The sequence below is a fragment of the Oncorhynchus gorbuscha genome, linkage group LG13, assembly GCF_021184085.1.
Source record: "Oncorhynchus gorbuscha isolate QuinsamMale2020 ecotype Even-year linkage group LG13, OgorEven_v1.0, whole genome shotgun sequence".
In the NCBI taxonomy this organism is placed as follows: domain Eukaryota; kingdom Metazoa; phylum Chordata; class Actinopteri; order Salmoniformes; family Salmonidae; genus Oncorhynchus; species Oncorhynchus gorbuscha.
The window spans coordinates 45,463,472-45,478,468 of record NC_060185.1 but is presented as its reverse complement, the minus strand read 5'-3'; the positions used below and the strand labels follow the sequence as shown (position 1 = coordinate 45,478,468).

The 14,997-nt window shown below is 43.3% G+C and overlaps 2 protein-coding genes across 2 annotated transcripts; one reads left to right on the top strand and one right to left on the bottom strand.

Moving 5' to 3' along the window:
- The first annotated feature begins 5,033 nt into the window (after positions 1-5,033).
- Positions 5,034-9,200, top strand: LOC123992987 (TLC domain-containing protein 3A-like). The gene is made up of 5 exons (XM_046294695.1): positions 5,034-5,232; positions 5,888-5,971; positions 7,650-7,866; positions 8,327-8,425; positions 8,552-9,200. The coding sequence occupies exons 1-5, from the start codon at positions 5,114-5,116 to the stop codon at positions 8,849-8,851; spliced, it is 819 nt and encodes a 272-aa protein (XP_046150651.1). The 5' UTR covers positions 5,034-5,113; the 3' UTR covers positions 8,852-9,200.
- Positions 9,152-14,993, bottom strand: LOC123992984 (gem-associated protein 4-like). The gene is made up of 3 exons (XM_046294693.1): positions 14,862-14,993; positions 14,675-14,765; positions 9,152-12,530 (listed from the first exon to the last, which is right to left on the bottom strand). The coding sequence occupies exons 2-3, from the start codon at positions 14,682-14,684 to the stop codon at positions 9,277-9,279; spliced, it is 3,264 nt and encodes a 1,087-aa protein (XP_046150649.1). The 5' UTR covers positions 14,685-14,765; positions 14,862-14,993; the 3' UTR covers positions 9,152-9,276.
- Positions 14,994-14,997: the final 4 nt, after the last annotated feature.

Here is a 14,997-nt window from a genome sequence, read left to right as displayed (position 1 = left end):
GAGAGAGGCTGGACTGAGGGCTTGTAGGCCTGTTGTAAGGCAGGTCCTCACCAGACATCACTGGCAACAACGTCGCCTATGGATACAAACCCATCGTCACTGGACCAGACAGGACTGACAAAAAGTGCTCTTCACTGACGAGTCGTGGTTTTGTCTCACCAGGGGTGATGGTCAGATTGGAGTTTATTGTCGAAGGAATGAGAGTTGGAGGTGGAGGCCATGGTCTGGGGCGGTGTGTCCCAGCATTATCGGACTGGGCTTGTTGTCATTGCAGGCAATCTCAATGCTGTGCGTTACAGGGAAGACATCCTCCTCCCTCATGCGGCACCCTTCTTGCAGGCTCATCCTGACATGACCCTCCAGCATGACAATGCCACCAGCCATACTGCTCGTTCTGTGCGTGATTTCCTGCAAGACAGGAATATCAGTGTTCTGCCATGGCCAGCGAAGAGCCCGGACCTCAATCCCATTGAGCACGTTTGAGACCTGTTGGATCGGCGGGTGAGGGCTAGGGCCATTCCCCCCCAGAAATGTCCGGGAACTTGCAGGTGCCTTGGTGGAAGAGTGGGGTAACATCTCACAGTAAGAACTGGCAAATCTGGTGCAGTCCATGAGAAGGAGATACACTGTAGTACTTAATGCAGCTGGTGGCCACACCAGATACTGACTATTACTTTTGACCCCCCCCCATTTGTTCAGGGACACATTATTCAATTTCTGTTAGTCACATGTCTGTGGAACTTGTTCAGTTTGTCTCCGTTGTTGAATCTTGTTATGTTCATACAAATATTTACACTGGTTAAGTTTGCTGAAAAACGGTATAAATAAAGGTAAAATACTTTTTTTCTTTAAATTACTTCACCACCATGGCCTATTTATTGACTTACTTCCCTTATCCTACCTCAGTTGCACATACTGTATATAGACTTTTTCTACTCTATTGTTGACTGTATGTTTGTTTATTCCATGTGTAACTCTGTGTTGTTGTATGTGTCACACTGCTTTGCTTTAGCTTGGCCAGGTCGCAGTTGCAAATGAGAACTTGTTCTCAACTAGCCTACCTGGTTAAATAAAGGTGAAATAAAAATCAAATGTAAAAAAAAAACGGAAATTAGTTGACTGGATTATTCAGCCATTCTTAAAGGGAAATGAATGGGGTTTGGGGATCAAGGTTTAGGTGATCTTATAAGTGTTGTTCTATGAGATGATATCAGACAGTTAACATGACCTTTATGAATGATGAAGCCTTTATGTGCTTGTTTAATTACATAAATGCTTCAAAATCCACAAAAAGTTACGTTGGCTGATGAATATTATCTCATAGGACAAAACTTAAGATCTCCTAAACCTGTGTTTACTATACTGTAGGTCCTGGATGTCAGGAAGCTTGGCCCCAGTGATGTAATGGGCCGTACACACGACCCTTTGTAGCGCCTTATGGTCAGATGCCGAGCAGTTGCCATACCAGGCGGTGATGCAACCGGTCAGGATGCTCTCGATGGTGCAGCTGTAGAGCTTTATCCCATTATCTCAGCCGTGAAATTGAGCAGTACAAGCGACACCTTTCATCCCTGAATTGAGGAACGTTTTGAAGCCATACCCCTCATTCGCCACCCTGGCGCAAACATTTAGCATGGCATCGTTATGACTTGAAGGGAGGATTTGTAACTTCTTGCTGAACCTCAAGTCGAGACATATTGGCTAGATTGGGGTGTGACGTCGTTGTGAAAAATATGAGAACAATTGTATTCCATTCTCCCAGAAGCAGGAAATTATGCTGGCAGCACAAACATGATTGTTCGGAAGGTCTGGAGAAGGAGAGAGAAGTTTCTGTGTTTCTCGAAGAACAAAGACCTTGGTGGGAGAGAAATTATTTTTAGCTTTTATATTTTGTATTATTTCTAACAGCATTTATTTTGAAGATTTACACAAATACTGTTATGTTAAAAACTATTGTGTATATTTAACGAAACATACTTTATATGCTATTGGAATTACTCAATAGATTCTGTAGAATATAAATGGTCTCTTGTGCTGGGCAACTGCTTTAATACAGAGTGCTGGTGACTCCTTACTTCACCCACCCCATTCATTGCAATGCAATCCAATACACCATATACAAAATACATACGGCCATAGAGAAAAAATACTTGACTACATGTTTCAGCTAGAGGGGGTGGAATTATTCAGTAAGGTCTCTACTAACCAAATGTTTCGTTTTTTAGGGGAACTGTGTCGTAAATATCCAGCAGCACCCCATACTCCGCCTATTCCATTCCCCCAATGCAGTACACTACATATGAAATACAAATTGGGTTATAGAGAAAAAACTATTCTTTGTGCAGAGGTAAAAGTGGGGTTGGAAGTAGTCAGTAAGGACTTTAGAATCTATATCTGGTGTCATTTCATGTGCACTACTTTTGACTAGGGCCCCTGGTGAGAGGAGAAGAAATGGGAGTAGAGATGGAGGAGAGAGGAGAGGAATAATTTGTTCTGACATTACTCTTAAAGGTGATTTGGCCTTTTTTTATGCCCCTACTGTACCACTTCCATTGCTTTTAGCTAGTAGTGGCTAAAGTTAGCTGGAGTTTCTAGTATCTGTTTAAATAATAACTTGATTTCATCACGGCTACTGAAGAGAATCAATTAATTAGAAATTCCTAATATCACACCCATTACCACAGTACTGTAAGGCTGTCAGTCTGGTCCAGCCAGTATGGAACGTTGCAACGGAACAGGATTAGTCGAGGGCCAGCAAACCGTGCCAATATGTCCCCCAAACACCGGCTTCAAGGGCATTATCACTTTTCCACAACGGGTTACCAACATACTTAAATAATGATTGTAACATTTTCATGAAAAACTTTATTTTGATTAATTTACTTATACTATTTCATCCTTCCACAACATATAGTCCCGACACAAATCTAGGGTTGCTAGAGACGCGACCCAGTCGTTCAGTCTTTTTGTTTAATATCTCTGGACTCGACCCAGTCGTTCAGTCTGTCTGTTCTATATCTATGGACTCGACCCAGTCGTTCATTCTAAATGTTCTATATCTATGGACTCGACCCAGTCGTTCATTCTAAATGTTCTATTGCCATACTGGCTGGCAACGTTCTTATCTCTTGCTTGCTAGCTAGCCAATTACGGCTAACTTACTGTCATGTCAAACAGTGCAGACAGAATAACAGCAAAGTAGCTGCATTTGCATTTGTTTAAGCTGTTTTCTAGTGACATTTATTTGGAAACATCCATAATAAGCTGATGAGGGGAGATTTCGTCTGGCATAGAAAATGTGCTCACTAGTCAGGACACTGTTGTTCAGAGGAGCTAGCCAACAACACAGCTACAGAAACACAATCACTTCAAACTGAAGCTGGAAAGACTGCGAAGTAGCTGCGTTTCGTTTGACCTTCTTTCAAGTCACATTTTTTTGTATATATCCATAAAAATGATGCCAGTTGAATCATGACTTAGACTGGCTGAGAAAAGGTACCTGCCTGTCTCGTCCCGAATCACGACACCTTCAGTACAATGGGACAGCAGGAGATCGAATTTGAATATTGAAACAATGTTGCAAATAACTGAGATACAGACAGCGAGGATTATACAAATCTCCGTTGTTGAAAACTAAATGTTTGTCTAAAAAAAATGAGATAATGTCTAGATGCTTTTATAGTGGAGATAACGTTTATAAATTGCTTGGCTGACGAGACAATGCGCAGTCAGATGGAACAGAGTAAATAGGCCTTTTAACATCATAGATTTAGCTTGCACAATTTGTGGAATAGACACTGGCTGGAATGCGGTTTTAACCAATCAGCATTCAGGATTACACCCACCAATTGTATAAATTATATTATTCTACAGGAGAGGTGATGGGGCCTGAAGGTATGGAGGGGAGATAGGAATAGGAGAAGAGTATAGGAGTTCTGCGTTTCTGGAAGAACAAGACAATGGAATGGAGTCCAAAGTCTGCCCCTGACCAGTCTACTATCTGGTCCATGTTCTCTACAGTCTAATGACAGGCTCTAGTGGCCTAAACTCGGACCTCTTATAGTGTAAGGTTTCTTGTGTAAAAAGGTACTATAAGGGTGAAATCATCATAGTGCAAAAGTATTTTCAAAGCACAAAAAAATCATAATATTCTGGACATATGGCTCTGGTCAAACGAAGTGCACTATATTGGGAATAGTGCCATTTTGGTGGCAGCCTGTGAATTCCTTAAGGTATCTTGTGTAAGATGGTACTTTGTGTACAAGTTTGCAAAATATGTTGTTGGCTTGAGGATATGTTGCTTAAAACACTCCTTTGTCTCCCATGAAAATGACATCAGATATAGATTCTACAGACCTTACTGAGTAGCTCCAACCCAACTTTAACCTCAGCCAAATAATAGTTTTTTCTCTTTAACCAAATGATTTCCATATACAGCGTATTGCACATGTCAAACTCATTCCACGCAGGGCTGAGGGTCTTCGGGTTTTCACTCCTCCCCTGTACTTGATTGATGAATTAAGGTCGCTGATTAGTAAGGAACTTCCCTCACCTGGTTGTCTTGGTCTAAATTGAGAGGAAACACTAAAACCCAGCAGATACTAGGCCCTCCATGGAATGAGTTTGACACCCCTGGTGTATTGCATCGGGGGTAATGAAATAAGCTGAGTACGAAGTGCTGCTTGATATTTAGACCACAGGGCCCCTAAAAATAATATATGGTTAGTAGAGACCCTAATAATAAGTACTTCCAACCCCTTTTTTATCTCTGAACATTTTTTTTTACATCCAATTATTGCATACCAGTCTCAACATATATTTTTTAAATATGAGTCATTATTTTCATAAATTCCTTGTTATATTTGTTTATTAGCATAATACAAATGGCCACTGATTCATTTTAATATATTTTTTAATCTACATTACAATGTTTAGAAATTAGGGCTTTTATTTTGAAGGTTTCCTCGTTGAAAAACAGGAAAGTCTCTGCACATTATTTTAATAGTAGCTGAACTTAAAACGCTCAGCTACTATTAATTTGCATCTGCACCGTGAAAGTTCTCTTCCTGCTTCCTCGCACTTTGACCTTGAGGCGGGTTAATGCGAGTGTATCATGTTTATGTTAGCTTGGGGCACTGCATTTTTCCCGGGATTGTTCTTCATATCCAGGAAAGTGCTTAAATCAGTTTTCAAAAGCTGGAATGATGCAGATGTGTTTGTGGTCAGCGAAAGGTAGGCTTTATTACAGTAATATTTACATATGCATAACCTAGCTAGTTGTTGTCCTTGAATGACTTCACTAGTAACTGACAACAGTTATTTCAGTGAACAGATGTCTAGTTATATCAAAACAACTCCGGAGATCAATCTATCAGGACTGAACCACAACCTGGATTTACAGGAGACATTGAATTTGGCGATTCTCCTTTAAACCCAGGAGCAAAATCCAACTTGCAATTCACCAGCTTTTCAAGCTTAATAATGTCAAAATACGTTCGGTACTTACCAAATAATGGAGTTTCACTGAGCAACTATCGTCATTACAGCCGCCACAGCCGATGGACTTCCAGAATAGGTCTAAAGAAAAAGTTAAATGTAACCGGAAAAATGCCTTATCTGAAAATAATCCATTGTTTTTGACGAAGTGTGGATGAGCCAAATACCTCTTCTGTACCCCCTGCAATATTTGTAATATCATTATAATACACAAAATATAGCCTATCTATAAATATACAATCACTGAAATGTAGCCTATATTGTCTACTTAACCCTTCAACTGGCATGCCAATAAATACAAATGTGTTTATTTTAAATTAATATCAGAACAAATGAATAACCAATTGTGTGCACTTTCATAGCCTCATCATATATCCCATTTCTTTGCAAGGTTGGTGTCCTCCATCCATGCCACTCTGGCTACTATTGTTGGGTTCATAATTGCTACTGCCTCCAGTGATGTGATGTATGACAGGTAAGAATTTATATTTTGATTATTGCCATCAAACCAGCAATCATCACTTGTCGTGATTGAGTCATCTCCTCCCCTCTCCTCTGAGTGACACTTACCAGTGGTACTTTTGTTTGCCGGCTGAATGCACTACCCCGGTGCCATAAAAACAAGCTTTTGGGGGCAGAGGCAGTAGTACACTCAGATACAAGACTGACCTGTATACGTCCCCATTACTAGAGTGATCTCTAGAGATCAATCCCCCCCCCCATCTTAACACTGTGGTCAGTTTACACAACCATTCCCAATTATCATATTCTCATTATCAGCATGGGTTTGCTGTATTTATTTCCTTAGTGACTGAAACTGTATCTCAAATATTCATAGTATTCTATACATGATCATCGCATACCAAACACAGGTTATAGATTAGAATAGGTAGGCTTCTAAGTGCACTGTGCAGTAGTATTAGTATTATATAGTCTTTATTAGCCTACAAATATCTGACTAGTCAGCTGGCATTGATGATCAGTTTATGATGTAGTTTGTCACCGCTCAAGAATTACACTTTATAATTAGGGCCCTGCGTTTGGGTTAATCATGTCACATGACCTAGATTTTCCTGGAATTAGAATTACATCAAAAATTAAAGCAATTGTCTTAGGATGGTTCTGGACCATCTGACATAAAAAGGGGTCCGTATGTTGAAAAAGCTTTAAAGGTCACGAACAGTCAAATCATGTTTTCATGAAATGTGATGATACTTGGATGAAAACAGATCAAAGTATGAAAAATGACTGCTGCTTCCACAATGATAAAGTTACTGGTCGATCCCCTACCCTGTGTCATAAGTACCGTCTTGTAACCAACATCAAAGAAGGCTTGTTTGCAGATGGCAGATATAGCGAGATGGCTACTCGACTGGTGCTAAAATGTCACTGTAGGGTCTCGGCAAACAGAATTAAAAGTTGACCCTATTAATCTATGGCAAAGATACTTATGTTTCCCCTTTCATCTGTCTGGGATTAGCTATTTATTGGTTAGCTAGGTCTTCTGCCAGCATGGAACAAAAGGGGGGGTGGGGCAGTTGTTCAAAACTCCCAACGCCATTGTCAGGTCAACACCTGTCAGTGCTGCTGTGAACCGCCTCACAAGAGACATGCCAAATGGAAGATGGATAAAAAAATGTATGACATCATCGATGCAATTTCAGTGTTTGATTTGCTTTGTTTATCACCAAATTTGCTTGATGATTTTACTGCAACACTTCATCCAATTAATTGACATGGGTGTTTCAAAGAGCTGTCACTCAAGCGAGCTCATGAATATATGCTCCCCGCCCACTCAGCCTGTCTTTCTCAAAATGTTGAGTATTCTTATCCAAAGCAAATATTTAATGGGTGATTTATTTTAGTCACTCAAAAGGTTATTTTACATGGGAATCAGAATGACTGTTCGGGACCTTTTTAAAATAAATGATCAAATCCAGGTCATGTGACATGATTAACCAAAACACAGGGACCTATTTATAATACTTTAATCAAAGCTCCAAAGTTGCATTTGGTGGAGGAAGAGGATTCTGTGATTTTTATAAGGATGAAGTAACATTTATTTTTGTTTCGCACAACAACAAAGAAAATTGAGTGTAAGTACTTACTTTCCTCATGATCCTAATGTACCGGTATGTCACCATCTTCTTTAGGCACAGACTGACCAATGAATTTGTGTGGTTTGGCGCTCCTTACATGGCGTTTGATATTTACGCCATGTATCTGAGTAACTACCACTGTCAAAAGTTAAAAGGGCACGAGGCGTACAGAAAGCACTCTCTCCTTACCATCAAGCTGTTCCTCCTCCGGCATCCCCTGCTGGTTGTCCATCACATGGTCCTCCTCACGGTCTTCATGCCCACCATTCTGGTGAGGAAGGATCACAAACATTACTGGACCGTAACGTTAGGTCTGATGTGTTACAACGGCAGGTGAAATTAGTTAATTATAAACTGGTTTGTTCGAGCCCTGAATGTTGATTGGCTGACAGCCGTGGTGTATCAGACCGTATACCACTGGTATGACATTTATTTATACTGCTCTAATTACATTGTTAACCAACTTATAATAAGTCACCTCAGGGGTTTGTGGTATATGGCCAATATACAACGGCTAAGGCCTGTATCCAGGCACTCTGTGTTGCGTCGTACTTAAGAACTGCCCTTAGCCGTGGCATATTGGCCATATACCACACCCCCTCAGGCCTTATTGCTTAACTATAGTCCAGTTTCTATTATTGAGAATCTGCCATGTCATCCTCAAAAGCTGACTGTGCTCATTTCACAGTAAGTTAGTGTTTAATATTCATATAGTGCTGTTTTTTCCCCAGTTCCTTAGGACTGGTCTAGGTGGAGACTTCTTCATTGGCTGTTTCTTCATGGCAGAATTCAGCACTCCCTTTGTCTCGTTAGGAAAGGTTCTGATCCAGGTAAAGACACACCCAGATTCATAAACCCCTTTGTTTTTGTTGTGCTTTAGGAAGACTGAGCATAGTATTATGTATACTATAACTTGCTGTACAATCAGTAAACGTTCCCTATATTTTCCTCTGTAGTTGGGACTAGAGGACTCATGGCTTCACAGAGTCAACGGTGTGATGGTTCTGCTGAGTTTCTTCACCTGCCGTATCCTGCTCTTCCCCTACATGTACTGGGTGTATGGTCAGCAGTACACCATTCCCTTCCACAAAGTGCCTTTCCATCTACCACTCCACTGTAACTTAGCTAACCTATCCATACTTTCACCTCAGATCTACTGGTTTATGCTTCTGTGTCACAAGGCCTATCGCCTCTACCTGCGTCAGACTAGGTCAAAGGGTCAACTTGCTCACAAAGATGGCTCAAAAACAGATTAGAGTTGACATCTAATTCTATGGTTAGCGACATGTAATGTCAATTATGCTTCTTTTGCTGCTGGTCTTCCATGCTATGAGTTAGCAGTTATTTCAATCCTTCCCTCTGAAGGAACACTGTGTGGAATTTAGGATCTGCAACTGCCTATCAATACAAAATGACCAGTATTTATCAAAATTCTCAGGGGTCAGGGTGTTATACTGTCTGTACTACTACAGACTACAGAATATTTAGTGATTTATCAGGATAACTTTCCACCCCCAAACTATTGTTTGAATAATAAACAATTGAAAGACATGCAATTTGTCAATTTTTTAAATTTTTATTCAAAATAAAAATAATTGTATTTAACACAAGGTCAGAACACATTTTTATTTGAGGCTGAAAACAATAAACCCTCATTCAAGTGCTGTCTGAAAAAAGTACATCAACCCGAAGACGACAGCTGAGCAATTTTCTGATGCAACACGGCCTTCATCTCGGCGCTCTCCAGGTTGTCTGTGATAGTGGTGAAGAAGTGGCGAGTGTTCTCGATCTCCAGGTGGGAGCTGCTGCTGGGGTGTGTGGCCAGCACTGCCTCGTAGTGAGTCAGGATCTCCAGGGCACACAGGAACAGAGACTCGCACTGCCCGCCGGGCATCATCACCTGAACGTGCTGAACATGACAGAAGAGCTGGCTCAGTACAAACAGCACCTCCTGGCTGGCAGTGGTGGTAGCTACCCTCTCTACCTTTGAGTCTTTGGGTGAGGTGTTGGAGGAAGACAGCGACAGCTTTCCCCTCAGGGAGTCTATGACCTCTCTCATGGCGCTGGCGTACAGCAGTCCCACGTGGGCCCAGCCCTGGCCGGGCAGCCAGTCTTTGCAGCTGGAGCCGCAGAGCAGCTGGAGGACACGCAGCAGTAGCACGGACAGACGCAGCTCACAGGAGAACGGCCGCAGGTCCAGCAGGGGGAGAAAGTCCACGTACTCCAGTGAGTAAGGCACGTGGAGACGACCTGAGCGGAGCAGCTCTCGCATTGCTCTCAGCAGCCTGCCCCACTCGGCGACGGTGCACCAGGGTAGAGTCTGTGTCACTGCCACCAGGAGGCCTTTGCTGAACATGTTGACATCGTCGGGCTGGTGCTGGTCCAGAGCCAGAGAGGTCAGCATGGTGTTCTGAACCTCGTCAGAGAGAGCGCAGCACTCCATCCACGCCAGCAGCCCTGTGCCCTGCCCATACTGGGCCAACTTTAGGCCTGACCACTCCTGCTCCGGCAGCTCGCACACAGCCAACAGTGAGGATGGCACCTCGTTTTTGAAGTGATCCCCCCAAACTACCTTCAGATGGAAGCGAACAGTCCAGTCCAGGGCCTCCACTTTATTGTAGAGCCAGAAGAGGGCTCTGGACCAGGTGTTGGGGGCTGAGGCCACCTCCCGTCCTACCACCTTGCCCAGTGCAGTCAGCACAGTGACGAGCATCTCCTTGGACTCCGTGGATAAGTGACAGGGTGCGCCCTCTACAGGAAGCTCCCAGCACCTGCAGCCCTCGTTCAGAATCTGGCAGAGGACGTAGAGGAGGGGGAATGGGGAGCAGTTCATGACCCAGTGTGGAGATGGATCCTGGGATTCCAGAGAAAAGGCAGAGTGGAGCAAACGCAGGCACAGCTCCAGGCTGCAGGTGCTATAGCCAGAAGAGGGGGAGAGGTGAGGCAGGACAAAGGCACACACAACCTCTTCAGGGTGCAGGAAACTCTGGCCTCGCTCTAAGCTCTCCGAAATGCTTGGCTGCATAAGTGCAACCAGGAAGTGCAGGAACTGGTCCTCCTCCTTAGCCGAGGACAGTTTAGTCATGGCAGTATCTTGAAGACAGCTGCACAGTAAGCTCCCCGCAGAGCTGCCCGTCCCCTCTGTGCAACCGGGGGCACTGCCCCTCAGCCCTGAGAGCTGCTGGAGTATGTTGGAGAGGAGGCTGTGGGCCCCATGGTTCACCACCGCCAGATGGCAGCACCGACGCAGGGTGGCCTCGGGGTTCTGAAAGGCCACGCGGGCTATGGCGGCCACGGCCAAGTTGAGGTTTTTCTGCGCCGATCCACCCTGGATGATGCAGTTGAACGTCATGTTGAGCTCCTCACTAAAGCCCTCCATCACAGCCAGGGGCAGAGAGCCCTGGAGACCCCTCTTGGAGCAGGTTAACATTTCCGCTAATATTGTGTTTTTCTCAGTTAAGGGGAGCTCTGTGAAAATGTTCACAATAATTTCCTTCAGCTTTCTGCAGTGCTCTACTTCACTATCCATTTGGCACTTTGCAATGAGAGTGGAGACTAATTTCATGACAATATCCTGTCGCTGGAATGCGTTTTTGTTTCTCTCCAGACAGCCGATCCACTCCTCCATGCTCAGGGACCAACTCAGTTCAGTGGCAAATAGAATAGTGAAATCTTGGAAGCCCTCCAAACGGTGGTTAATGATGGCTACAGCAATGTGGGCCATTTCCCCAGCGTTGCTCTCTGTGTCGGGGAAGGACAGTGAGACAAACAAGCCTCTCAAAGTGCTGTGCACGTTGTTCAGTGTCTGCTGCTCCCCCTCATCCATGGTCTCAGACATGGACCGTTCCTCTAGGGACTCGAGCACTCTGGCCAGACTGTTTTTCAAACGGCGTGACAAGTCACTGGGGTCCCCGCTGTCTGTCATCTCCAGCAGCCCTCTCTTCTCCCAGGCCTGAGTGAGCTGTGAGACCGTCTGCAGGGCTTGCAATAGTGTCATTCCACAGGGTTTAAACAGAGAGGGTGTGTGGGCTGCCTTCAGGTCACTGCGGGCCTCGCTTATCACCTGGACCAGGTCAAACTTCTCTATCCCAGCATGCCTCTTTCTGACAGTCACCGTATTGGTCAGGCTCTGAAGTTGTACCTCAGCTGGGAGGATGATAGCTTGGTCTATCAGATGTGAGGTGTACAGGGAGTCGAGGCAGTTGGATAGGGCACGGTAGCAAAGGTCAGAGGTGCTTAGATGCTCTTTCATCTCCTCCAGAGCATGAAAAAGAATGGATAGCACATCAGTGGTGGACGATGATGATGTTGAGGTTTCTGGGTCTGATTTAAAACGCTTGGCAGCCTGAGGTGAAAGGCCGGTGGTGTTGGTGAGGCTGGTCCGCCGGTTAGTAAAGACCTTATCTAGGTCGTCCTCCTCTTGCCTTCCCCACCTGCCCTTCCACAGCTCCCACCACACCTCCAGCAGGACGCGGACATCCTCCTCAGTGCTGTTTCGGGTAACGTGTTGAACTAGCTCCCCCAGCTCTGCACTCAGGTGGGCCGATGGGAGGCAAAGCAGCAGCTGGGCGTAGATCTGAGAGAAGCCTGTCAACTTGACCAGCTCAAACAGCACTATGCGGTTAATGTCAGGTAGGCTGTTCTGCAGAGAGAAGAATGGATTCTCCCTCCAGCCGATTTCCATGTCTTCTTTGCTCTCCTTTCCCAGTAATTTGCTCCATAAGACGCAGATTATTTTCTTCTTCCAGCGGACACTGGTCAGACAGCTACCTCGCTCCTGCCCACAAATTTCTCTGACAGCCTGTAGAATTGGGTGGCCAACCTTACTCCAGTCCTCCTTCTGCAGGGCACTGAGTGACGCTGGCTGGCACAATCTGTTGGCCAACAGAAAGCCTCCCTGGAGAATGGCAGTCTTCTCACAGCTCAGCCAGGAATCTGAAAGTACAAGCAGAACAGTGAGAACGAATGAACACGAGTAGACTAGAGAGTAGTTAGTTCAGTACAGAAACCAGGTTGCCACGGGTAAATCCATTTGAATTTAATCACTTTGACAGCATCCCTTTTGTTTAAAAAAATGTATTACTTCGTATACATGTAACTGAATGCCAAAACATTCCAGGGATAAAGGAGCTCAAAGTTGACTAATTTTGCATACGCCACTATACCATGAGACGTCCAAGTCTTCATCAAGCTTCCATTGAGACACATGTTCTTGGATACAGGGTGTGTGTCATTTCAATCATAGAAATAGAATGGACCTATTCTTCAGACCATTGAAATTTGACCTTCAACTCACCACCACAAAACATGTCCGCTGATCCGCCCATCTTCGAATGTCAACTGAAAGGCGCGACACCTATAATTTCTCCCCCCATGTGGAAGCTGGGTGAATTTCGACGGCACTAGGCTGCATTGAAAACAATCTCCCCCTCCACCGCATCCCATTTCCCCGTAACATGGCAGAGACTTGCCCTTGAGCCTTTTACTTTAGGTTTTGGTCCACCAGCTTCAAACAGATGTAGAAACAATATTTTTCTATTAGAAATTTCACACAATTTAGATGGTACAATGATTCCCTACACTATTCAGTGCTTGTTTTGTTTTTTTAATTGAATGACAGTGTAGAATATTAGCAACCAAAAGAAATGACAAGAGTGATTTCTACATCGGCCACATGACACGATTTCCACTAGATAACAAAGTCAAAACAGCTTTCCCATTTTGACATTGGATGCCTCTCAGGTAGAAGAAATCAATAGGTGAATATCACAACACTGGAAGGTAAGTAATACTGTGACACACCATCATTCCACTATTACTGCAGATATTATGGACCATTTTTTAAATTACAATGCAGTTTTTTAAAATAATAATTATGTGTGGCACCTTTAAATGGTCACATCTATGATGAGTAACAGTAATTTAAAACAGTCCTTTATTCCCATTCAAGTCAACATTCTCTTATGTGTGGACTCCCAACCATCTTTGTGGTACCATTTGAAATGGAATGGAATCATGTAGTAACCAAAAAAAGTGTTAAACAAATCAAAATGGTTTATTTGAGGTTCTTCAGAGTAGCCACCATTTGCCGTGACAGCTCTTGGCATTCTCTCAACCAGCTTAATGAGGTAGTCACCTGGAATGCATTTAAATTAACTGGTGTGGAATTTATTTCCTTCTTAATGCATTTGAGCCAATCGGTTGTGCTGTGACAAGGTAGGGGTGGTATACAGAAGTTAGCCCTATTTGGTAAAATGACAAGAACAGCTCAAATAAACAAAGGGAAATGGCAGTACATCATTACTTTACTTTAAGACATGAAAGTCAGTCAATCCAGAACATTTCAATAACATTGAAAGTTTTCACAAGTGCAGTCACACCTGGACTTGAACCTGATCTAACGTCTCTGGGGAGACCTGAAAATAGCTGTGCAGCAACGCTCCTCATCCAACCTGACAGAGATTGAGAGGATCTGCAGAGAAGCCAAGCTTGTAGCATCATACCCAAGAAGACTCAAGGCTGTAATCGCTGCCAAAGGTGCTTCAACAAAGTACTGAGTAAAGTGTCTGAATACTTACGTAAATGTGATATCAGTTTCTTATTTGTAATACATTTGCAAATATTTCTATAAGGCTCTTTTTGCTTTGTCATTATGTGGTATTGTGGATAAGAGAAAATAAATCAATTTTATAATATGGCTGTAACAACAAAAAATGAAAGTCAAGGGGTCTTAATACTTTCCAAATGCACTGTGTCTCATGGTATGGTTGGGTTTGCAAAAATCGGTCAACTTTGAGCACATTTATTTACAATGTTTATCCATTCAGGTCCCCCAAAAAAATCACTTTCTGCGTACTTCTACAAATGGGCAAATATGTATGAAAGGTTTAGTTCAAATCAAAAGGTGTCCTGTCAAAAAGTGATTCAAATGGTTTTACCCCAACACATCGCTACACATTTCACTACCAGATACCACTGACAGTAAATAATGTGTGTCAGTGTCAGCTCGCTAGTTATACAGCTAACATGTTTATAGCTATAAACAAAGCACATGCATTCAACTTAAATCTCATAGCTACCTTGAGTCATCCTTTTGTTTGGGTGAGGGGCAGTTCAGTCTTCAATGTGCACCTTGTCATCCACGCCGGACCCAACAGCACGCCAAGCCAACTACAACGAAGAACACGTGCACATTTTTGTTCATTTAATTATTATACTGATTTATAATAAAAATAGACAAGTTAATAGATGTAAATATATACTTACTTTCCAAGGCGATATGACAAGAAACCAATCAAATAAACGTGTTGAACTTTTTTTCGACCATTCAATACAACTCGTCATACGTCCGCATCAACGTCACGTGGGCGAGATTTTTTTTATTGAAGAGCGACGAAATGTA